Below are 24,734 nucleotides of genomic sequence, written 5' to 3'. Positions count from 1 at the left end.
TGGGAACGGCTTTTAGTAAGAACATAAACCTTCGTGGCATAAGAGCACGAAACCCGAGCAACTATATTACTCAGCTGTTAAAATTACAAACTAACTGCAAACATGACTCACCACAATGTGGGTTTCTTTTTTAGTTTTCCTCCTTCTCCTGTAATAAGCTGGTTGGGGAGAGCTCTCTGTGAAGAACTGAATGCTGAATTGTTGATATTTGAATTTCAAGGATAGATAACGTGCTAATTAAAAGCACTTAGTACATGAGAACCGAAAACAGTTGTCAGACTTTTGTGACGCATCAAGAAGATGTTTTGTCTAACAGTCGAAACGTTTTATCGGAATCACGAAACGAAGGTCACGAAACGGAGATCACGAAACGTAGATAACGAAACGAAGGAAGCGATCAATCTTGTTATCTAACGAAAAAGTGAGTTTTAATTAACAACTGATATAGTTTAAAATGAAAACTACAATTGGGAAACTGGGAAATTGTTTAGAAGAAACACAGTTTAAGGACGGCGGAGACGTTCGTTTCAGTTAAAAATATTTGGAAGGTAATTAAATTACCAATAACAGCATATAACCTGTCAAGCAAATTGTAATATTTCCATTTACAAGAGTTAAAAGCACCTAGTTTATCAAGGGCTCTTTTGTTTTAGGGTTCCAAGTTAGGATGTCGGACCAAGTTTGTTAATTGTTACCTATAAAGATACCTTGCCATGTTAGAAAAGCTTTTGTTGACGATCGAATTTCACTGAATAGGAAACGTGACGGTTTAAAAGCAAGTGGCAAATGATAAAAACAATTAATTCCAACTGAAGTGACGTTTCAATAAAATATTTTCTCCCTAACAGACGAAACGTTCATTAAAGGAATAGCCCTCGTGTGATATTAATTGTGCACCCATTACAAGTCACGTAAGTGCGAGCAATGTTGCTTATCTTAAGAAAACAAAATGCAGACAATAATAAATTGGTGATTAAAAATGAAAGTTGCTGTTAACAAACTGGCAAATTGGCTGAACACAGTTTTAAGAAAAGGCGATATTGGTTTTGAATCGACTGGCCGTTTTGAAAATTTTTGATAAGGTGGTAATTAGATCTGTATATAACATAACAACTTAGTACCCGTCAAGCAAATTATAATATTTTCATTTACAAGGGCAAAACAGCGTGGTACATAGTTGGTCTAGAGCTCTGTTTGCTTTAGGGTTCCAAGTCACGGATAACGACCCAGGTTTGTGAATGGCTACTTTTAAAGATAACACTGATCAATTTCAGAGTGCTTTCGTGGGCATTTGAGTTTTTAATCGCTTATGTTCAGTAAGGTTTTGTTGAAATTTAACTTTCAAGGATACATAGCGTGACTGCTAAAAAGCACTCTTCGATATTAAATAAGAAAAACACGTAATGTCAAACGAAAGTGAAGCTTCACGAGAAATTACTTTACAGATAAAACATTTTATCGGAAAGGCTTTCATATGGCGCCAATTGTTTTCCCATAACAGATCACGAAACGGACGGCGAACAGTGTTGCTTAGCTAATGAAATCGATTTCTAGCTGATAATAACTTGGTTGTTCGAAATAAAGAAATAAAAACTACTTTGGATACCGGGAAATTGATTAGTGGAAATAGCAGTTTTAGGATAGTGGTGATATTGGTTTTGAGTCTAATATTCGTTTTGTAAAATTTCTGAGTAGTTGATTTTATCCCATAACAACATATGACCTGTCAACCAAATTGTAATATTTCCATTGGGAAAAAAGGCGCCGCATCTTATTGATCAAGATCTTTTTTGCTTTAGGGTTGGAAGTAAGGATGACAAACCAGGTTTGTGAATGTTAACTTTTAAACATAATTGATAAATTTCAGAAAGCTTTCGTTGGCATTTGAATTTTTTGGATACATAACGTGACTGTAAAAAAGCACTCTTTGACAGAAAATGAGAAAAACACTTAATGTCAGACAAAAGTGACGTTTTAAGAAAATACTTTCTCTCTAACCGACGAAACGTTTTATCGGAAAGGATTTCATATGGCGCCTATTGTTTACCCATAACAGATTACGAAACGAAGGCGCGTGATGTTGCTTTTCTAACAAAACCGAGTTCAAGCTGATAACAAATTGGTTGTCGAACAGGATATTGCAAAGGTTTGTGCCAAATTTCAGCGTGTTCCTTACGTACGGTTTGAAGAATTTCGGTCGGACAGTCAGGTACATTTGCTTTCCAAGTTTCAGTCGCTTTGTAAATCCCGCATTTCGAATGAAGTTATACTGCTGTTTTCGAAGAAAGGTGTAAATTTTAAATTCCGCACGATTTTCTGCCGCTTGGAAAAAATACGGCCTAAAATAGCTGAACTAAAATGACAATTACCGTTCCTGCACATGTATTCCCTCGGCAGAAGATCGTGCGGTATTTAGAAGAAACACCAACAGAATAATTTCATTCGAAATGCGGTGTTTACGAAGCGACTAGAACTTGGAAAGCAAATGTACTTGACTTTCCGGCCGAAATTCTTCAAACCGTATGTAAGGAACACGCTGAAATTTGGCACAAACCTTTGCAATATCCTGTTCTAGCTGCTGCACAAAAAAATAGCAAAACAAATCGAGAAATTTTTCGCAACTTGAAATTACGTCATTTGTTTGATATTTTCAAAAATTCGGCTGAAAACCATCGATCTTTATTTGATGTATATATACGAAGGGGACATCTGCCTCAAAAATATCTGGTACTGGGTTATTATAAGTATCACATTTATGCGACATTCAAGACAGACGCATAACACAACAGTTTATAAAAGCAAAATAAAGAAGTCGCTCGTTCAGGAAATCTACGGAGTGGATTTTCCTGTAAGTTGTTGTTACAGGTTGTTTTGTTGTTATCTATTGTTTAAAATGTCACTTGTAATTTAAAGTTCAAATAAACCTTGTTGTTGAGTAAATTTTAACTGTTTGGCAGCATTTTGAATTAATTTCACGTAAACGAGTACGGCGAGCTATCAAATTTTTCTCATATTTTGGGTGTAGCGATCAAATTCTTTCTGTAAAATAAAAACAGATCAATTCCTATGTTTGAAAAGTAAATTATTGCTAAAAACGTGTACTTTGCCAGCACTCGCAGAGGAATTATAAAGGAATTATATGGAATATACAAGGTCTTACTGCTCCTAAACGAATCTGGTGACCCCCCTTTTTTATTTCAAAATTTATGTTCCCTTAAAGTAACAAACGCGTAGGCGAAGTTTGGTTAAAAAATCTATGTTCAGTTCTATTTCAGGGTAATGACCTTAATGGCTGAACGAGCGCAATCTGAACGTTGTTTGAGACGACCTGCAATTTTTTGATGACCAGCAAGGACCATTAGAACTTCATTTGCCCACTGATATACCGATTGAATATTTGACACACTCCATATGGCAATATTGCTTTTATTTTTCACTTTGTCTTGTGATACACACAAAGTTTTACTAAACTACCTCGCACTGCTGTGCGGCAATATTGCTGCTTTGGCTGATGACCGGCCACATTAATTATCCAAGGCGGCTGTAGAAACAAAAAGAGAACAGTTTGATTAACTTATCAATATTAAGTTTGAATTCTGTTTCTATGAAATTTTTGTAACCTCTGGAACAAAAATATTTTTAAAGATATCACAGATTCGTTTGTGACTTAGAGCTAAGGTTGCGCCTCATTTGTGTCACTTACGTGCCATTGGCAATTAGAAAATATCTATGTATTGAGAATTTGTCAATATTCCTATTTTATTATTTTTTTTAGTGTTTTAAATAAGTTTTTTCTACATATATTTCTATTTCTATTCAATTTCTACCTAAAAACGTTATTAAGAGTACAATTTCAAAAATTGCTAGACTTCTACAGTCATGTACAGCCAGATAATAGGTGGTTTTCACCGTTACGCCGAGAAAAAATAAATCCAAAACTTTTGAGTCAAAGAATATTACAGGTTGTAGAAAACTACTATATAAACTATTTGTCCAAGTCTCAGGTCTGTACGTTATTCCGTACTCGAGTTATCCATCAAAATGTTTCACGCAAATTTAGAGAACACAGTATGGAAACGCCATGTTGGAGCGCAACTGCTTGAGCTCCAACATGGCAGCCGGAAATCAACAAAAACATCTGGCATTCACTTCTGCTACAAAAAGCGGTCAGAACACCATCATGACCAAGTAAACATTCCGATAAACACTTCTCGCAAAATCTCAACTGTTCAGATTGTTAAAAATCACAAGATGAAGCATTTTTTTTTGTCAGCCTTCTGGCGGCCATCTTTGATCTCGTGTGGCGTGAAACTCCGAAATTCAAAATGCTCTATCTTAAAGACGGCAAATGCTATCGAGCTAAAAACCTTCAACAAGATATGTATTAAGGACGTCTAATAGCCAGTGAAGTATAAAGACTCAGAGACCATGCGATTCTGGATTTTAGAATTTTGATGACGTCACGTCAAAACCAAGAATACTGCTCGTAACTTACCAGTTGCTCCAGCGATTGTGACACATGCAGCACTTGACACCTCCGGAGCACTTGTAGTCGTACATCGAAATGTGTCGCTCCCCTGATCTGCAGGACGATCGACACTTTCGGGAAAAACAGCCTTCTGGTTCGCAGCCACTGCCGCAGTCGGGGAATAACTTGTCCGTGAGTTCCATCAAAGTTTGTTGTACTTGCAGAAAAAGTTGCTCAAAAATTGCTGCAAAAATCCAAAAAAGTTGCTTCTGATAAAAAAAAGTTGCTCAAACGTTGCTCCAAAAAATCCAAAACGCTGCTTTTAATCAAGAGAATTTCTCTAAATATATGCTAATTTCCCTTTGAGGGTTAGATTTCTAAGCAGTTTTCTGCATTTTACAGCAAAAGAAGTATCTAAATAACATATCAAGGGGAAAACTTGTTAAATAACAAGGTTTTCTTTAACTGATAAAAATCGTGAAGATGTCGATAACGTCATGTTTCCTGACGAGCTTTGTAATGTTTTAATGCAGAATTAGCCGAAAGTTGAAACGTCTTCAGAAGTTCCTCTAAAATTTTCGGCAAACTTCGTAAATCTTCGGAAACGTTCGTATGGCCTTTGAGCAACACTCGGATAATCTTCGGAGATCTTCGGTCTGGAAAGTGCTCAAAATGCAACAAGTTGCTCGAGAGAAAAAAAAGTTGCTCGAAGGGAAAAAAGATGCTCGAAATATGAAAAGTTGCCAAAAAGTTGCCGAGCAACTTGTGGAAAGCCCTACAGTCGGCTTGAGATAAAAAAAAAGGTGAAAAAATGGTAAAGATCAGAAGTACATGAGATGAATAATCTTTTAGAGGAATTATCCATTGTTAGAATCTTGTTAAACCACGAGGGCTTCTCCGGTTTTCCTCCCTCCACAAAAACCAACACTTCTAAATTCCAATTCGATCGGGAATCCGAGGGCCACAGGTTTGTCAGTTGCAAGACTGTTACGTGCAACCCTCGTTAAACTATGGTGATTTATTTATTTATTTTAATTGTCTAGTAGAAACCCTAAAGGATTGCAGTCCAAAACTTACAATTTTATGCACATTTAAGCCAAAAATCAAAAATAATTGTCTGATTGTGTTCTATCGGCGAACAGAAAACAATGGATATAGAAACCAGATTCGCGGAATTTTTAATAGAGCACGGATGAGTTTCTACTACAGTCAACTCTCGCCTTGCGGACACCCCGCTATTGCGGACACCCCGCTATTACGGACACTCGCTATTACGGACAAAATCCAGATGCCCGGCGAAAGAGGTTTGACTGAAAATGACTCCCGCTAATACGGACTCTCGCTATAACGGACACTAAACGACGCCCCGAGCGTGTCCGCTATAACGAGAGTTGACTGTAATCGGACAGAAAGCAGAGCTAGCAATTAAAGATGTGGATTCTCACATGCTCGTTTGTAAACAGAGTTGTCCATATCGTCACTGAACTGATTCAGCCCATCGTCATTTTCAGGCTCGTTTGGTTTGGCCAGAACCACTGCCACTTGGACAATGATAAACACCAAAATAATCTTATCAGTGCAAGTCATGTTGGCTGAAATGAAAAGAAACGATGTCAGTAAATGACAGAGCTTATAAAAAGAAGAAACGCTAAGACAAAGGAGTTCTAGAGTAAACCAAAAGGCGCCTTGACATTTTGTAATTATAGCCGTTACCTATTTAGGTCTATTAGCTTGGTTTGTATTTTTTTCGTTCATTCTTATCCCGTGAATTTATAAGAAATTTCGTTCTTGTTTAAACCAAACAATTACAGAGCAAAAATATACTTTTTGTTGTTTTAAATTACTGTTTTAAATTACTTCGCCACCCCACCGCTTGCTTTCTTCTCTAAAAAACAAACAAAAAACATGTTTATGTCAAAAGCATTGCATTGATACTAAACATTTCTTGCTCGGTGAACATGTGAACGTAGTAAAACGCCGCTTGCACTCACATTGCACAGCTGATTGCCACAACGAACGCCCCATAGAACCTCTGCGGAGGAGAGAGGTACATGGTAGCAAACGAGAGCCAATTTGTATACAAAAAGGCATGCCATTTGATACAGTTTATCGTGCATTGTAAATCCATTAATTTGAATGAAGTTTGTTTGACGTGTAATTTTAGAAGCATCTTGCCTTGCCTCGAGCTCTTACTCGAAAATTTCATCTCATAATTTTTTTTCTTTATTCAACTAGTCATCAAATCAGTCCCTTTCCCTCTCTAAGCCAAAACGGTTGAAGAAGCGGAGAGGGAGGGTGACAGAAAACTTAAGTTCATAGCAAGCTTGTTTTTAAATTTGATTTTCCGCCATTAACAAAGCGAGTCCAGTTATATAAATCCTATCGCTTATAGTATATATTTGGTTTTCCTATTTGAAATTTATTTTTTATTTTTTTTCAACTCATTTTTCTCAGAGTCTGTCGAGTGGGCCGCCACGCGAGCGCGCGCCGGAGAAAATTACTTGACACGAGCAGAGTGCTCGCCTACAAAGTCTATTGCTGTTCGACTTACTTTGACCTTCTTTGTGTAAAATGTCTTACGCAGCGTTGTTGAATTTTGTGAGATAAAAAAGGAATTCTTTACAAAGTGACTATTACACTTCAAAGTTGCTTTGGTCCGCGAAATTGAAGGCAACTGCCTATATTACCTAGCTCGCCTTTCAGTGTTGAAAAATTTAGTTACAAGCATTATATTACTTACTGCACTGACGATTTCTGGTTACAGTGTAAACCTTTTATTTTAAAATCAACTTTTGCAGTAAGCTACTAATCGTTATTGGTGAGTCTGTATAGAGAACTGAATGGCAACTGTTTCTATTAGGCATAGACGCCGTAACAAGGTAAAGAAAGGATGTGAATATTGCATGCGTAGACTTGGTAGCGTCTGCTCAGTAGCGCTTCAAAACAGCCTAGCTACGTGGCACAGATTGCCTGACACAGTAAGCAGGGTTTAACAGTATTTTTTTCGAAAGTCTAATGTGCGACTGGAATATGCATAGGCGACATTGGTGAATGAGAATTTCGCCCAAAACGCAATCGTCGGAAGAATTATTCCGAGAGTGATGAAATTTAGAGACAGTCAATGCGTACATCGAATTTCACATTCTTCATCAGACGGTGATTGATTTCCATAAGTTTGTCTAAAATGTATCCGTGTAAACCATTTGAAGTGTTTTACTTTCTTTTGAGATACACTCTCGCATTTGATCTACCATTTAGATCTATTTGGAAAGTAAAAAAGCATCCGTGAGTTTTCTTTTTTGTGGTACTTTTAAACTTCGAATTAAGCCGAGAAACGTGGTAAATCAAGGCACTTCCCGAAAAAAGATGCATCAAATTTCGCATATACATCCTTGACAATGGGAACGGCTTTTAGTAAGAACATAAACCTTCGTGGCATAAGAGCACGAAACCCGAGCAACTATATTACTCAGCTGTTAAAATTGCAAACTAACTGCAAATATGACTCACCACAATGTGGGTTTCTTTTTTAGTTTTCCTCCTTCTCCTGTAATACCTGGTTGGAGCTCTCTGTGAAGAACTGAATGCTGAATTGTTGATATTTGAATTTCAAGGATAGATAACGTGCTAATTAAAAGCACTTAGTACATGAGAACCGAAAACAGTTGTCAGACTTTTGTGACGCATCAAGAAGATGTTTTGTCTAACAGTCGAAACGTTTTATCGGAATCACGAAACGAAGGTCACGAAACGGAGATCACGAAACGTAGATAACGAAACGAAGGAAGCGATCAATCTTGTTATCTAACGAAAAAGTGAATTTTAATTAACAACTGATATAGTTTAAAATGAAAACTACAATTGGGAAACTGGGAAATTGTTTAGAAGAAAACACAGTTTTAGGACGGCGGAGACGTTCGTTTCGGTCAAAAATATTTGGAAGGTAATTAAATCACCAATAACAGCATATAACCTGTCAAGCAAATTGTAATATTTCCATTTACAAGAGTTAAAAGCACCTAGTTTATCAAGAGCTTTTTTGTTTTAGGGTTCCAAGTTAGGATGTCGGACCAAGTTTGTTAATTGTTACCTATAAAGATACCTTGTCATGTTAGAAAAGCTTTTGTTGACGATCGAATTTCAAGAATAGGAAACGTGACGGTTTAAAAGCAAGTGGCAAATGATAAAAACAATTAATTCCAAACTAAAGTGACGTTTCAATAAAATATTTTCTCTCTAACAGACGAAACGTTCATTAACGGAATAGCCCTCGTGTGGTATTAACTGTGCACCCATTACAAGTCACGAAAGTGCGAGCAATGTTGCTTATCTTAAGAAAACAAAGTGCAGACAATAATAAATTGGTGATTAAAAATGAAAGTTGCTGTTACGAAAATGGCAAATTGGCTGAACACAATTTTAAGAAAAGGCGATATTGGTTTTGAATCGACTGGCCGTTTTGAAAATTTTTGATAAGGTGGTAATTAGATCTGTATATAACATAACAACTTAGTACCCGTCAAGCAAATTATAATATTTTCATTTACAAGGGCAAAACAGCGTGGTACATAGTTGGTCAAGAGCTCTGTTTGCTTTAGGGTTCCAAGTCACGGATAACGACCCAGGTTTGTGAATGGCTACTTTTAAAGATAACACTGATCAATTTCAGAGTGCTTTCGTGGGCATTTGAGTTTTTAATCGCTTATGTTCAGTAAGGTTTTGTTGAAATTTAACTTTCAAGGATACATAGCGTGACTGCTAAAAAGCACTCTTCGATATTAAATAAGAAAAACACGTAATGTCAAACGAAAGTGAAGCTTCACGAGAAATTACTTTACAGATAAAACATTTTATCGGAAAGGCTTTCATATGGCGCCAATTGTTTACCCATAACAGATCACGAAACGGACGGCGAACAGTGTTGCTTAGCTAATGAAATCGATTTCTAGCTGATAATAACTTGGTTGTTCGAAATAAAGAAATAAAAACTACTTTGGATACCGGGAAATTGATTAGTGGAAATAGCAGTTTTAGGATAGTGGTGATATTGGTTTTGAGTCTAATATTCGTTTTGTAAAATTTCTGAGTAGTTGATTTTATCCCATAACAACATATGACCTGTCAACCAAATTGTAATATTTCCATTGGGGAAAAAGGCGCCGCATCTTATTGATCAAGATCTTTTTTTCTTTAGGGTTGGAAGTAAGGATGACAAACCAGGTTTGTGAATGTTAACTTTTAAACATAATTGATAAATTTCAGAAAGCTTTCGTTGGCATTTGAATTTTTTGGATACATAACGTGACTGTAAAAAAAGCACTCTTTGACAGAAAATGAGAAAAACACTTAATGTCAGACAAAAGTGACGTTTTAAGAAAATACTTTCTCTCTAGCCGACGAAACGTTTTATCGGAAAGGATTTCATATGGCGCCTATTGTTTACCCATAACAGATTACGAAACGAAGGCGCGTGATGTTGCTTTTCTAACAAAACCGAGTTCAAGCTGATAACAAATTGGTTGTCGAACAGGATATTGCAAAGGTTTTGCCAAATTTCAGCGTGTTCCTTACGTACGGTTTGAAGAATTTCGGTCGGACAGTCAGGTACATTTGCTTTCCAAGTTTCAGTCGCTTTGTAAATCCCGCATTTCGAATGAAGTTATACTGCTGTTTTCGAAGAAAGGTGTAAATTTTAAATTCCGCACGATTTTCTGCCGCTTGGAAAAAATACGGCCTAAAGTAGCTGAACTAAAATGACAATTACCGTTCCTGCACATGTATTCCCTCGGCAGAAGATCGTGCGGTATTTAGAAGAAACACCAACAGAATAATTTCATTCGAAATGCGGTGTTTACGAAGCGACTAGAACTTGGAAAGCAAATGTACTTGACTTTCCGGCCGAAATTCTTCAAACCGTATGTAAGGAACACGCTGAAATTTGGCAAAAAACCTTTGCAATATCCTGTTCTAGCTGCTGCACAAAAAAATGCAAAACAAATCGAGAAATTTTTCGCAATTTGAAATTACGTCATTTGTTTGATATTTTCAAAAATTCGGCTGAAAACCATCGATCTTTATTTGATGGATATATACGAAGGTGACATCTGCCTCAAAAATATCTGGTACTGGGTTATTATAAGTATCACATTTATGCGACATTCAAGACAGACGCATAACACAACAGTTTATAAAGGCAAAATAAAGAAGTCGCTCGTTCAGGAAATCTACGGAGTGGATTTTCCTGTAAGTTGATGTTACAGGTTGTTTTGTTGTTATCTATTGTTTAAAATGTCACTTGTAATTTAAAGTTCAAATAAACCTTGTTGTTGAGTAAATTTTAACTGTTTGGCAGCATTTTGAATTAATTTCTCGTAAACGAGTATGGTGAGCTATCAAATTTTTCTCATATTTTGGGTGTAGCGATCAAATTCTTTCTGTAAAATAAAAACAGATAAATTCCTATGTTTGAAAAATAAATTATTGCCAAAAACGTGTACTTTGCCAGTACTCGCAGAGGAATTATAAAGAATTATGTGAAGTATACAAGGTATTCCTGCTCCTAAACGAATCTGGTGACCCCCATTTTTATTTCAAAATTTATGTTTCCTTAAAGTAATAAACCAGTAGGCGAAGTTTGGTTAAAAATCTATGTTCAGTTCTATTTCAGGGTAATGACTTTAATGGCTGAACAAGCGCAATCTGAACGTTGTTTGAAACGACCTGCAATTTTTTGATGACCAGCAAGGACCATTAGAACTCCATTTCTCTACTGACATACCGATTGAACATTTGACACACTCCATTTGGCAATATTGCTTTTATTTTTCACTTTGTCTTGTGATACACACAAAGTTTTACTAAACTACCTCGCACTGCTGTACGGCAATATTGCTGCTTTGGCTGATGACCGGCCATATTAATTATCCAAGGCGGCTGTAGAAACAAAAAGAGAACCGTTTGATTAACTTAAAGGCGATCAGAACACCATCATGACCAAGTAAACATTCCGATAAACACTTCTCGCAAAATCTCAACTGTTCAGATTGTTAAAAATCACAAGATGAAGCATCTTTTTTGACAGCCTTCTGACGGCCATCTTTGATCTCGTGTGGCGTGAAACTCCGAAATTCAAAATGCTCTATCTTAAAGATGACAAATGCTATCGAGCTAAAAACCATCAACAAGATATGTATTAAGGACGTCTAATAGCCAGTGAAGTATAAAGACTCAGAGACCATGCGATTCTGGATTTTAGAATTTTGATGACGTCACGTGAAAACCAAGAATACTGCTTCGTAACTTACCAGCGGCTCCAGCGATTGTGACACATGCAGCACTTGACACTTCCGGGGCACTTGTAGTCGTACATCGAAATGTGTCGCTCTCCTGATTTGCAGGACAATCGACACTTTCGGGAAAAACAGCCTTCTAGTTCGCAGCCACTGCCGCAGTCGGCTAGGGACACTTGCGAGATTTCCAGCCAATCTGCTTGTATTTTCTCCAAACCTTGCTCAAAAATTGCTGCAAAAATCCAAAAAAGTTGCTTCTGATAAAAAAAAGTTGCTCAAAAGTTGCTCCAAAAAAACCCAAAACGTTGTTTTTTAACAAGAGAATTTCTCTAAATATATGCTAATTTTTCCTTTGAGGGTTAAATTTCTAAGCAGTTTTCTGCATTTTACAGCAAAAGAAGTATCTAAATAACATATCAAGGGGAAAAATTGTTAAATAACAAGGTTTTCTTTAACTGAGAAAAATCGTGAAGATGTCGATGACGTCATGTTTCCTGACGAGCTTTGTAATGTTTTAATGCGGAATGAGCCGAAAGTTGAAACGTCTTCAGAAGTTCCTCTAAAATTTTCGGCAAACTTCGTAAATCTTCGGAAACGTTCGTATGGCCTTTGAGCAACACTCGGATAATCTTCGGAGATCTTCGGTCTGGAAAGTGCTCAAAATGTAACAAGTTGCTCGAGAGAAAAAAAAGTTGCTCGAAGGGGAAAAAGATGCTCGAAATATGAAAAGTCGCCAAAAAGTTGCCGAGCAACTTGTGGAAAGCCCTAGAGTCGGCTTGAGATAAAAAAGGTGAAAAACTGGTAAAGATCAGAGGTAGATGAGATGAATAATATTTTAGAGGAATCATCCTTTGTTAGAATCTTGTTAAACCACGAGGGAATTTAACGAGGGAGAAGCAAAGAGGATGACGAGGTAAGTCAATATTTCCCTCTGAGAAAAAAGTTCAAACTTCTGACATGATCCCCCCCTAAGAAAAAAAAATCCCAATTTTTCTTAACCCTTTCAAAAAAAGAACCAACTTTTTCCTTTATCCCTTCAGAAATATTGCAAAGATAAAAAAAATACACCCCCTCAAAAATGACTTTCAAATCCCATTCACTGGGGGGGGGGGGGGGGGGGGTTTGGATATGCTTAACAATGGCCACAAAGCTGTTAACTCCACCGGCGTTGCTGTCTTTTCGGTCACTGTTTGGCAGATTTCTCGACGTCTGTAGAAAGTTCAAGAGTCAAATTTAAGAGAATAATTTGGTTCTTCATTCAAAAGCTTCTCGCAAATTTTCATGGCTCATGACTGGCTGTATTATTCAAGGCATGGTAGAATTAATATTTTACAATTAAACTGAAAACGCCCTTTTTCTATGAGCGAGTGAGGGGAGCAGGGATGGCGCAGTGGTGAGGGCGCTCCCTTCCCACCAATGTGGCCCGGGTTCGATTCCCAGACCCGACGTCATATGTGGGTTGAGTTGTTGTTGATTCTCGTCCTTGCTCCGAGGGTTTTTCTCCGGGTTTCTCCGGTTTTCCTCCGTCCACAAAAACCAACACTTCTAAATTCCAATTCGATCGGGAATCCGAGGACCACAGATTTGTCAGGTGCAAGACTTTTACGTGCAACTCTCGTTAAACAAAGTTGATTTATTTATTTACTCATTTTAATTGTCTAGTAGAAACCCTAAAGGATTACAGTCCAAAAATTACAATTTTATGCACTTTTAAGCCAAAAATCAAGAATAATTGTCTAATTGTGTTCTTTCAGCGAATAGAAAAAAAAAAAGGAGAAGAAACCAGATTTGCGGGTTTTTGATAGAACATGGATAAGTTTCTACTTCAGTTAACTCTCGCCTTGCGGACACCCCGCTATTGCGGACACTCACTACAGTAAACTCTCGTTATAGGGGACACGCTCGGGGCGTCGTTTGGTGTCCGTTATACGCGAGAGTCATTTTCAGTCAAACCTCTTTCGCCGGGGATCTGGATTTTGCCCGAAATAGCGAGTGTCCGCAAGAGCGGGGTGTCCGCAAGTCGACTGTATTACGGACAAAATCCAGAACCCCGGCGAAAGAGGTTTGACTGAAAATTACTCCCGCTAATACGGACTCTCGCTATAACGTACACTAAACGACGCCCCGAGCGTGTCCGCTATAACGAGAGTTGACTATAATCGGACAGAAAGCAGAGTTAGCAATTGTAGAGAAGTCTCACTTGCTCGTTTGTAAACAGAGTTCTCCATATCGTCACTTAACTGATTCAGCCCATCGTCATTGTCCGGCTCGTACGGTTTGGCCAGAACCACTGCCACTTGGACAATGATAAACGCCAAAATAATCTTATCAGTGCGAGTCATGTTGGCTGAAATGAAAAGAAACGATGTCAGTAAATGACAGAGCTTATTAAAAGAAGAAACGCTAAGACAAAGGAGTCCTAGAGTAAACATAAAGGCGCCTTGACATTTTGTAATTATAGCCGTTACCTATTTAGGTCTATTAGCTTGGTTTGTATTTTTTTCGTTCATTCTTATCCCGTGAATTTATAAGAAATTTCGTTCTTGTTTAAACCAAACAATTACAGAGCAAAAATCGACTGTTTGTTGTTTTAAACTACTGTTTTAAATTAGTTTGCCACACCATGCCACCGCTTGCTTTCTTCTCTAAAAAACAAACAAAAAAACATGTTTACGTCAAAATCATTGCATTGATACTAAAAATTTCTTGCTCGAAGAACATGTGAACGTAATAAAACGCCGCTTGCACTGACATTGGTCAGCTGATTACCACAACGAACGCCCCATAGAACCTCTGCGGAGGAGAGAGGTACCTGGCAGCAAACGAGAGCCAATTTGTATACAAAAAGTCATGCCATTTGATACAGTTTTATGGTGTAAATCCATTAATTTAAATGAGGTTTCTTTGACGTGTAATTCTAGAAGCATCTTTCCTTGCCACGAGCTCTCACTCGAAAATTTCATCTCATAATTTTTTTGCTTTATTCAGCTAGTCATCAAATCAGTCCCTTTCCATCTCCAAGCCAAAACGGTTGAAGATACGTAGAGGGATGGAGACACAAAACTTAAGTTCATAGCAAGCTTGTTTTTGCATTTAATTTTCCGCCATTAACACAGGGAGTACAGTTATATAAATCCTATCGCTTATAGTATATACAGTATGTTGCCCTATTACCGGACACTTTTTGCACTAACCGTAATATCTAACCTCAAAACAGCACTTACGAGCTGAAACTTACCCACAATGTAGCTTCCACTGCTGGTAAGTAGGTCGTGGAGTTTTAACTTCTAAATCTCTTTGGGTTCTTTGTAATCACGGAAAGAGTTGGTCAAATTCGGTGCCCTAATTCCGGACGAGTTGCCCTAATTCCGGACGATCGTTACGAGGAAAATATTCCCTTTCTCTCGGAAATATTATTTGCGATCATGGCAAAATAATTATAAGTAATAAGGGCTAAATAAAGAATTATTCTTTTGAAAAATCGTCTTTCAGGCAAAATTTAAGGCATTTTTCTTTCGATTTTAGCGAGGTAATCATCAGGCCATTGACATAAACAATGTTCAGTGAATGTTTCGGCCACTTGAAACGAAGTTCCCCAAGGAAGATTAATCAATACCAAAACAGGCATCGAAGCTTAAATACAGCACAGACAGTTACAAAAATGCTTGTTTTTCAAAACCTATTCCATAAAATTGTTTTCAAATAGGTAGACAAGTTTGCTGTAGGTATGTGTCCGGAATTAGGCACACCTCATCAAAAATTCAACTTAACTCTTTGGTAACGGTGCTCGGAAATTAAGAGCGAAAACCGAAAATTTATTATATGCTGATAAACCTAGTCCTTTTACCTTTACTTTAATATGTATATAAATATAATCTATCGCGCACTTTGCTAGAGCAGAGCGCTTTATTGAAACGATGTAATTTGACGCGCTGTAAAAATCGCATTTAAGAAGAAAAATTTTTTACCTACCTCCACGAAAACTTGAATTTTCCCGTCTAAACGGAGCGCAGCTCGGCCAAGAAAAGAGCAAGCGAAAGCAGACTAATCGCTAAGTCTTCTGAACGTTTTGTTTAACTTAATTTTACTGTTACGACGATATACGAAATTGTTAAGTCGAAGTGTCCGGAAATAGGGGTGTCCGGGAAATAGGGCAACATACTGTATTTGGTTTTCCTATTTGAAATTTATTTTTTATTTTTCTCAACTCATTTTTCTCAGAGTCTGTCGAGTGGGCCGCCACGCGAGCGCGCGCAAGAGAAAGTAATTCGACGCGAGGAGAGTGCACGCCTACGCTCAAAGTCTATCGCTGTTCGACTTACTTTGACCTTCTTTGTGTAAAATGTCTTACGCAGCGTTGTTGAATTTTGTGAGATAAAAAAGTAGTTCTTTACAATGTGACTATTCACTTGAAAGTTGCTTTGGTCCGCGAAATTGAAGGCAACTGCCTATATTACCTAGCTCGCCTTTCAGTGTTGAAAAATTTAATTACAAGCATTATATTACTTACTGCACTGAAGATTTCTAGTTACAGTGTAAACCTTTTATTTTAAAATCAACTTTTGCAGTAAGCTGCTAATCGTTATTGGTGAGTCTGTGTAGAGAACTGAAGGGAACTGTATCTATTAGACATAGAAGTCGTAACAAGGCAAAGATAGGATATGAGTATTGCATGCGCCGACTTGATAGCAGAGCGTCTGCTCAGTAGCGCTTCAAGACACCCTACCTACGTGGTACAATTTGCCTGACATAATGTGCCGGGTTTAACAGTATTTTTCCCCCAAGGTGTAATGAGCAACTGGAATATGCGAGACGAAAAGACGAACAATGTAACTTATCTTATGGAAACCGAGTGCAAACAATAGTTAATTGGTGATTTAAAATGAAAATTGCTGTTAGGAAAATGGCAAATTGGCTGAACACAATTTCAAGAAAAGGCGATATTGGTTTTGAATCGAAGAGTCGTTTTGAATATTTTTGATAAGGTGGTAATTAGATCTTTATATAACATAACAACTTAGTACCCGTCAAGCAAATTATAATATGTTCATTTACAAGGGCAAAACAGCGTGGTACATAATTGGTTAAGAGCTTTGTTTGGTTTAGGGTTCCAAGTAAGGGATATTAACGACCCCGGTTTGTGAATGGTTACTTTTAAAGATAACTGATCCATTTCAGAGTGCTTTCGTTGGCATTTGAGTCTTTAATCGCTTATGTTCAGTAAGCTTTTGTTGAAATTTAAGTTTCAAGGATACATAACGTGACTGTTAAAAAGCATTCATCGGATAGTTAATAAGAAAAAACACTAAATGTCAAACGAAAGTGACATTTCAAGAAATTACTTTCTCAAACAGACAAAACCTTTTATCGGAAAGGCTTTCATATGGCGCCAAGTGTTAACCCACAACATATTACCAAACGAAAAACGGTCAGTGTTGCTTAGCTAACAAAATCGAGATCTAGCTGCTAATAGCTTGGCTGTTCGAAATAAAAACTACATTGGATACCAGGAAATTGTTAGCAGTTTTAGGATAAAGGTGATATTGGTCTTGAGTCTTATAATCGTTTTAGAAAATTTCTAAACAGTTGATTTTATCCTATATCAACGTATGACCTGTCAAACAATTTATAATATTTCCATTGATAAAAAAGTCGCCGTACCTAATTGATCAAGAGCTTTTTTTGCTTTAGGGTTGCAAGTAAGGATGACAAAGCAGGTTTGTGAATAGTAACTTTTAAAGATAATTGATCATTTTCAGAAAGCTTTCGATGGTATTTGAGTTTTAGGATACGTAACGTGACTATAAACAAGCACTCTTTGATGGTAAATGAGAAAAACACTTAATGTCAGACGAAAGTGACGTTTTAAGAAAATACTTTCTCTCTAACCGACGAAACGTTTTATCGGTAAGGATTTCATTTGGCGCCATTTGTTTACCCATAACAGATCACGAAACGAAGGCGCGTGATGTTGCTTTTCTAACAAAACCGAGTTCAAGCTGATTACAAATTGGTTGTTGAACAGGATATTGCAAAGGTTTGTGCCAAATTTCAGCGTGTTCCTTACGTACGGTTTGAAGAATTTCGGTTGGAAAGTCAGGTACATTTGCTTTCCAAGTTTCAGTCGCTTTGTAAATCCCGCATTTCGAATGAAGTTATACTGTTGTTTTCGAAGAAAGATGTTAATTTTAAATTCCGCACGATATTCTGCCGCTTGGAAAAAATACGGCCTAAAATAGTTGAACTAAAATGACAATTACCGTTCCTGCACATGTATTCCCTGGCGGCAGAAGATCGTGCGGTATTTAGAAGAAACACCTTTCTTCGAACAACAACAGAATAATTTCATTCGAAATGCGGTGTTTACGAAGCGACTAGAACTTGGAAAGCAAATGTACTTGACTTTCCGGCCGAAATTCTTCAAACCGTATGTAAGGAACACGCTGAAATTTGGCACAAACCTTTGCAATATCCTGTTCTAGCTGCAGCATAAAAAAACGCAAAACAAATCGACAAAATTTTCGCAGTTTAAAATTACGTCATTTGTTTGATATTTTCAAAAATTCGGCTGAAATCCATCCATCTTTATTGACTGCTTATATATGATCTTTTAAACTTTTTCACATGACATAAAGGTGACATCAGCCTCAAAAATAGCTGGTACTGGGTTATTATAAGTATCACATTTATGCGACATTCAAGACAGACGCATAACACAACAGTTTATAAAGGCAAAATAAAGAAGTCGCACGTTCAGGAAATCTACGGAGTGGATTTTCCTGTAAGTTGTTGTTAGTAAACTTTAACTGTTTGGCAGCATTTTGAATTAATTTCTCGTAAACGAGTATGGTGAGCTATCAAATTTTTCTCATATATTGGGTGCAGCGATCAAATTCTTTCTGTAAAATGAAAACAGATCAATTCCTATGTTTTCAAAATAAATTATCGCTAAAAACGTGTACTTTGCCAGTACTCGCAGAGGAATTATAAAGAATTATGTGAAGTATACAAAGTCTTCCTGCTCCTAAACGAATATGGTGACCCCCCTTTTTTATTTCAAAATTTAAGTTCCCTGAAAGTAACAAACGCGTAGGCGAAGTTTGGTTAAGGGCCTGATTACATGAGCCGGGCTGGCTCGGTTTGCCGAGATGACTTTCAGCCCGGTATTACATGAGCCCGGTTAGCCGGGCTGGCCCGGTTTGCCGAGATGACTTTCAGCCCGGTTTCAGCACGAATGATCAAAGCACGAATGATCTTAATCACCTTTTTCCGGCAATTTGGTGTTAAATGTTTTGCAATTATGCAGCTGGATGGGTTACTTTACCTCTACATCCTATTTAGAAGGAGTAGCATTGATTTTTTCGTCGAATATTGTGCTCGGAAGAGAAATTTAATGCTGGCCCGCTTAGCCGGGCTCGCCCGGTGAACGCGATTACATGGAAAATTTTCAGCCCGGCTAGCCGAGATCCCGGCATCGCGATACCGGGATCTCGGCTAACCGGGCTGGCCCGGTTGTCATGTAATCGCGAAGTTAATTTTTGTTGCGTTTAACAGACGTGCCGAGATCTCGGCAAACCGAGCCAGCCCGGCTAACCGGGCCAGCCCGGCTCATGTAATCAGGCCCTAAAAACCTATGTTCAGTTCTATTTCAGGGAAATGACCTTAATGGCTGAACGAGCGCAATCTGAACGTTGTTTGAAACGACCTGCAATTTTTTGATGACCAGCAAGGACCATAAGAACTCCATTTCTCCACTGACATACCGACTGAATACTTGACACACTCTATTTGGCAATATTGCTTTTATTTTTCACTTTGTCTTGTGATATACACAAAGTTGTACTAAACTACCTCGCACTGCTGTGCGGCAATATTGCTGCTTTGGCTGCTGATCGGCCATATTAAGGATCATAGGTGCTGTAGAAACAAAAAAGAACCGTTTGATTAACTTATCAATAATAAGTTTGAGTGCTTTTTCTATTAAATTGTTTTAACCTTTAGAAACTGAAAAAATATTTTTAAATAAAAAAAATATCTTTTTGTAAAGATTCGTTTGTGACTTAGAGCTAAGGTTGTGCCTCATTTGTGTCACTTACGTGCCATTGGCAATTAGTAAATATCTATCTATTCAGAATTAATCAACAATTGTATTATCATTATTATTATTATTATTATTATTATTATTATTATTATTATTTTGTAGTGTTTTTTAATTAGTTTTTTCTATTTTTGTTTTTATTTCTATTCAATTGCCACCAAGAAACTTTATTAACAGTATAATTCCAAAATTGCTTGAATTCAACAGCCATGTACAACCAGTTAATACCGCTTCATAACTTACCAGGAATAAGTCCAGAACGTGTGACACATGCAACACTTGTAACCTCCGGAGCACCTGTAGTCGTACATCGAAATGTGTCGCTCTCCTGATCTGCAGGACGACCGACACTTTTGGGAAAAACAGCCTTCCGGTTCGCAGCCACTGCCGCAGTTGGCTTGAGATTAAAAAGGTGAAAAAATGGTAAAGATCAGATGTAGATGAGATCAATAATCTCTAAGAGGAATCATACATTGTTAGAATCTTGTTAAACCACGAGTGAATTTAACGACGGAGAAGCAAAGGGGATGACGAGGTAAGTCAAAATTTCCCTCTGAGAAAAAAGTTCAAACTGCCGACATGATCCTCCCTCAGAAAAAAAACCGATTTTTCTTAACCCTTTCAGAAAAAGAACCAACTTTTTCCTTTATCCCTTCGGAAATATTCGAAAGTTCAAAGAATGCTTCCCCCTCAAAAATGACTTTCAAATCCCCTTAACTGGGGTGTGTGGATATGAAGTACAATGGCCCCAAAGCTGTTAACTCCACCTCCACTCCACTGTTGCTGTCTTTTCGGTCACTGTTTGGCAAATTCCTCGACGTCTGTAGAAAGTTTTCCGTCTCTATACTAGTATCCGGTTTTTCCGGTCAGAAGATATAAACTACAGAAAACCAAATTCGAGAGAATAATTTGGTTCTTCATTCATATGCTTCTCGCAAAGTCGCAAAGTTTTCATGGCTCCTGACTGGCTGTATTATTCAAGGCATGGTAGAATTAATATTTCACAATTAAACTTCAAACGCCCTTTTTCTATGAGCAAGTGAGGGGAGCAGGGATGGCGCAGTGGTGAGAGCGCTCGCTTCCCACCAATGTGGCCTGGGTTCGATTCCCGGACCCGACGTCATATGTGGGTTGAGTTTGTTGTTGGTTCTCGTCCTTGCTCCGAGGGTTTTTCTCCGGGCTTCTCCGATTTTCCTCCCTCCACAAAACCAACACTTCTAAATTCCAATTCGATCTGGAATCCGAGGGCCACAGGTTTGTCAGTTGCAAAACTGTAACGTGCAACCCTTGTTAAACAAAGTTGATTTATTTTTTTATTTTTTTTAATTGTCTAGTAGAAACCCTAAAGGATTGCAGTCCAAAACTTACAACTTTATGCACTTTAAAGCCAAAAATCAAGAATAATTGTCTGATTGTGTTCTATCAGCGAATAGAAAACAATGGGAGAAGAAACCAGTTTTGCGGGTTTTTTAATAGAACACGGACGAGTTTCTACTACAGTCAACTCTCGCCTTGCGGACACCCCGCTATTGCAGACATTCGCTATTACGGACAAAATCCAGATCACCGGCGAAAGAGGTTTGACTGAAAATGACTCCCGCTAATACGGACTCTCGCTATAACGGACACTAAACGACGCCCCGAGCGTGTCCGCTATAATGAGAGTTGACTGTAATCGGACAGAAAGCAAAGTAAGCAATTAAAGATGAGTCTCACCTGCTCTTTTGTAAACAGAGTTCTCAATATCGTTAAATAAGTCATACGGCCCATCGTCATTTTCTGGCTCGTACGGTTTGGCCAGAACCACTGCCACTTGGACAATGATTAACGCCAAAATAATCTTATTAGTGCGAGTCATGTTGGCTGAAATGAAAAGAAACGATGTCAGTAAATGACAGAGCTTATTAAAAGACGAAACGCTAAGACAAAGGAGTTCTAGAGTAAACCAAAAGGCGCCTTGACATTTTGTAATTATAGCTGTTACCTATTTTGGTCTATTAGCTTGGTTTCTATTTTTTTCCTTCATTCTTATCCCGTGAATTTATAAGAAATTTCGTTCTTGTTTAAACCAAACAAATACAGAGCAAAAATCGACTGTTTGTTGTTTTAAATTACTGTTTTAAATTACTTCGCCACCCCACCGCTTGCTTTCTTCTCTAAAAAACAAAAAAAAACCTGTTTATGTCAAAAGCATTGCATTGATACTAAACATTTCTTGCTCGGTGAACATGTGAACGTAATAAAACGCCGCTTGCACTCACATTGGTCAGCTGATCAACGAACGCCCCATAGAACCTCTGCGGAGGAGAGAGGAACCTGGCAGCAAACGAGAGCCAATTTGTACACAAAAAGGCATGCCATTTGATACAGTTTAATGGTGTAAATCCATTAATTTGAATGAGGTTTCTTTGACGTGTAATTTTAGAAGCATCTTGCCTTGCTTTGAGCTCTTACTCGAAAATTTCATCTCATATTTTTTTGCTTTATTCAACTAGTCATCAAATCAGTCCCTTTCCATCTCCAAGCCAAAACGGTTAACGAAGCGGAGAGGGAGGGTGACAGAAAACTTAAGTTCATAGCAAGCTTGTTTTTAAATTTGATTTTCCGCCATTAACAAAGCGAGTCCAGTTATATAAATCCTATCGCTTATAGTATATATTTGGTTTTCCTATTTGAAATTTATTCTTTATTTTTCTCAACTCATTTTTCTCAGAGTCTGTCGAGTGGGCCGCCACGTGAGCGCGCGCAAGAAAAAGTAACTCGACACGAGGAGAGTGCACGCCTACGCTCAAAGTCTATCGCTGTTCGACTTACTTTGACCTTCTTTGTGCAAAATGTCTCACGCAGCGTTGTTGAATTTTGTGAAATAAAATAGGAGTTCTTTACAAAGTGACTATATTTACTTCAAAGTCGCTTTGGTCCGCGAAATTGAAGGCAACTGCCTATATTACCTAGCTAGCCTTTCAGTGTTGAAAAATTTAGTTACAAGCATAACATTACTTACTGCACTGAAGATTTCTGGATCTTCAAAACTGCCTAGCTACGTGGCACAGTTTGCCTGACACAGTGTGCAGGGTTTAACAGTATTTTTTTCGAAAGTCTAATGTGCGACTGGAATATGCATAGGCGACATTGGTGAATGAGAATTTCGCCCAAAACGCAATTGTCAGAAGAATTCTTCCGAGAGTGATGAAATTTAGAGACAGTCAATGCGTACATCGAATTTCATATTCTTCATCAGACGGTGATTGATTTCCATAAGTTTGTCTAAAATGTATCCGTGTAAACCATTTAAAGTGTTTTACTTTCTTTTGAGATACACTCTCGCATTTCATCTACCATTTAGATCTATTTGGAAAGTAAAAAAAGCATCCGTGAGTTTTCTTTTTTGTGGTACTTTTAAACTTCGAATTAAGCCGAGAAACGTGGTAAATCAAGGCACTTCCCGAAAAAAGATGCATCAAATTTCGCATATACATCCTTGACAATGGGAACGGCTTTTAGTAAGAACATAATCCTTCGTGGCATAAGAGCCCGAAACCCGAGCAACTATATTACTCAGCTGTTAAAATTGCAAACTAACTGCAAACATGACTCACCACAATGTGGGTTTCTTTTTTAGTTTTCCTCTTTCTCCTGTAATAAGCCTTCGTTACTGGTTAGCTCTCTGTGAAGAACTGAATGCTGAATTGTTGATATTTGAATTTCAAGGATAGATAACGTGCCAATTAAAAGCACTTAGTACATGAGAACCGAAAACAGTTGTCAGACTTTTGTGACGCATCAAGAAGATGTTTTGTCTAACAGTCGAAACGTTTTATCGGAATCACGAAACGAAGGTCACGAAACGGAGATCACGAAACGTAGATCACGAAACGAAGGAAGCGATCAATCTTGTTATCTAACGAAAAAGTGAGTTTTAATTAACAATATAGTTTAAAATGAAAACTACAATTGGGAAACTGGGAAACTGTTTAGAAGAAAACACAGTTTAAGGACGGCGGAGACGTTCGTTTCAGTCAAATATTTGGAAGGTAATTATATCACCAATAACAACATATAACCTGTCAAGCAAATTGTAATATTTCCATTTACAAGAGTTAAAAGCACCTAGTTTATCAAGAGCTCTTTCGTTTTAGGGTTCCAAGTTAGGATGTTTGACCAAGTTTGTTGATTGTTACCTATAAAGATACCTTGTCATGTTAGAAAAGCTTTTGTTGACGATCGAATTTCAAGAATAGGAAACGTGACGGTTTACAGCAAGGCGCCCAAAAGTGTGACCACTTTTAATTTATTCACATTCTTTCGTGCAGATTTAATCCAATCAGAAGTCAACTTCAAGCTATCCACGGCTTTTGATTGGATTAAATCTGCACGAAAGAATGTGAATAAATTAAAAGTGGTCACACTTTTGGGCGCCTTGCTGTAAAAGCAAGTGGTAAATGATAAAAACAATTAATTCCAAACTAAAGTGACGTTTCAATAAAATATTTTCTCTCTAACAGACGAAACGTTCATTAACGGAATAGCCCTCGTGTGGTATTAATTGTGCAGCCATTACAAGTCACGAAAGTGCGAGCAATGTTGCTTATCTTAAGAAAACAAAGTGCAGACAATAATAAATTGGTGTTTTAAAATGAAAGTTGCTGTTAAGCAACTGGCAAATTGGCTGAACACAATTTTTAGAAAAGGCGATATTGGTTTTGAATCGACTGGCCGTTTTGAAAATTTTTGATAAGGTGGTAATTAGATCTGTATATAACATAACAACTTAGTACCCGTCAAGCAAATTATAATATTTTCATTTACAAGGGCAAAACGGCGTGGTACATAATTGGTCAAGAGCTCTGTTTGCTTTAGGGTTCCAAGTCACGGATAA

General features: G+C 37.6%; 3 protein-coding genes across 6 annotated transcripts in view; all 3 read right to left on the bottom strand.

The window, feature by feature from the left end:
• LOC144662138 (uncharacterized) overlaps positions 1-8,073 on the bottom strand; it is a 66,079-nt gene extending 58,006 nt beyond the window's left edge. For 2 of the 3 annotated variants that reach the window (XM_078522890.1, XM_078522892.1), the window contains exons 1-3: positions 7,979-8,073; positions 5,914-6,060; positions 4,496-4,712 (exon numbers count right to left, since the gene is read on the bottom strand). In XM_078522890.1, coding sequence (XP_078379016.1) covers positions 4,496-4,712; positions 5,914-6,055 — 359 coding nt within the window. In that variant the 5' untranslated portion in view covers positions 6,056-6,060; positions 7,979-8,073. Of the gene's footprint in view, positions 1-3,410; positions 3,542-4,495; positions 4,713-5,913; positions 6,061-7,978 lie in introns of those variants that run through there. The other variant, XM_078522891.1, reaches the window with a different exon arrangement.
• A 3,197-nt stretch (positions 8,074-11,270) lies between these two features.
• LOC144662141 (uncharacterized) lies at positions 11,271-16,277 on the bottom strand. Its single transcript, XM_078522897.1, has 4 exons — positions 16,268-16,277; positions 13,958-14,104; positions 11,773-11,923; positions 11,271-11,401 (listed from the first exon to the last, which is right to left on the bottom strand). Exons 2-4 carry the CDS (start codon positions 14,097-14,099, stop codon positions 11,389-11,391), a joined length of 306 nt encoding a protein of 101 aa, XP_078379023.1. The 5' UTR covers positions 14,100-14,104; positions 16,268-16,277; the 3' UTR covers positions 11,271-11,388.
• Positions 16,278-19,544: 3,267 nt separating this feature from the next.
• LOC144662139 (uncharacterized) overlaps positions 19,545-24,734 on the bottom strand; it is a 59,361-nt gene continuing 54,171 nt past the window's right edge. For both annotated transcript variants that reach the window (XM_078522894.1, XM_078522896.1), the window contains exon 4: positions 19,545-19,674. In XM_078522894.1, coding sequence (XP_078379020.1) covers positions 19,568-19,674 — 107 coding nt within the window. In that variant the 3' untranslated portion in view covers positions 19,545-19,567. The remainder of the gene's footprint in view (positions 19,675-24,734) is intronic.

The sequence above is a fragment of the Oculina patagonica genome, chromosome 8 (assembly GCF_052425735.1).
Source record: "Oculina patagonica isolate OP01 chromosome 8, crgOcupat, whole genome shotgun sequence".
Taxonomy (NCBI): Eukaryota; Metazoa; Cnidaria; class Anthozoa; order Scleractinia; family Oculinidae; genus Oculina; species Oculina patagonica.
Note: the sequence above shows the minus strand (reverse complement) of the source record. Positions and strands in the feature narration are given on the sequence as shown.

Bases quoted from the DNA above. Each gene is read 5' to 3' on its own strand.
- LOC144662141 (XM_078522897.1), bottom strand. From the start codon at position 14,099: ATGACTCGCACTGATAAGATTATTTTGGCGTTTATCATTGTCCAAGTG. The intron at 11,924-13,957 runs GTGAGACTTCTC...AAGTGTCCCTAG, and splicing joins CTCTGTTTACAAACGAGCAA to CCGACTGCGGCAGTGGCTGC.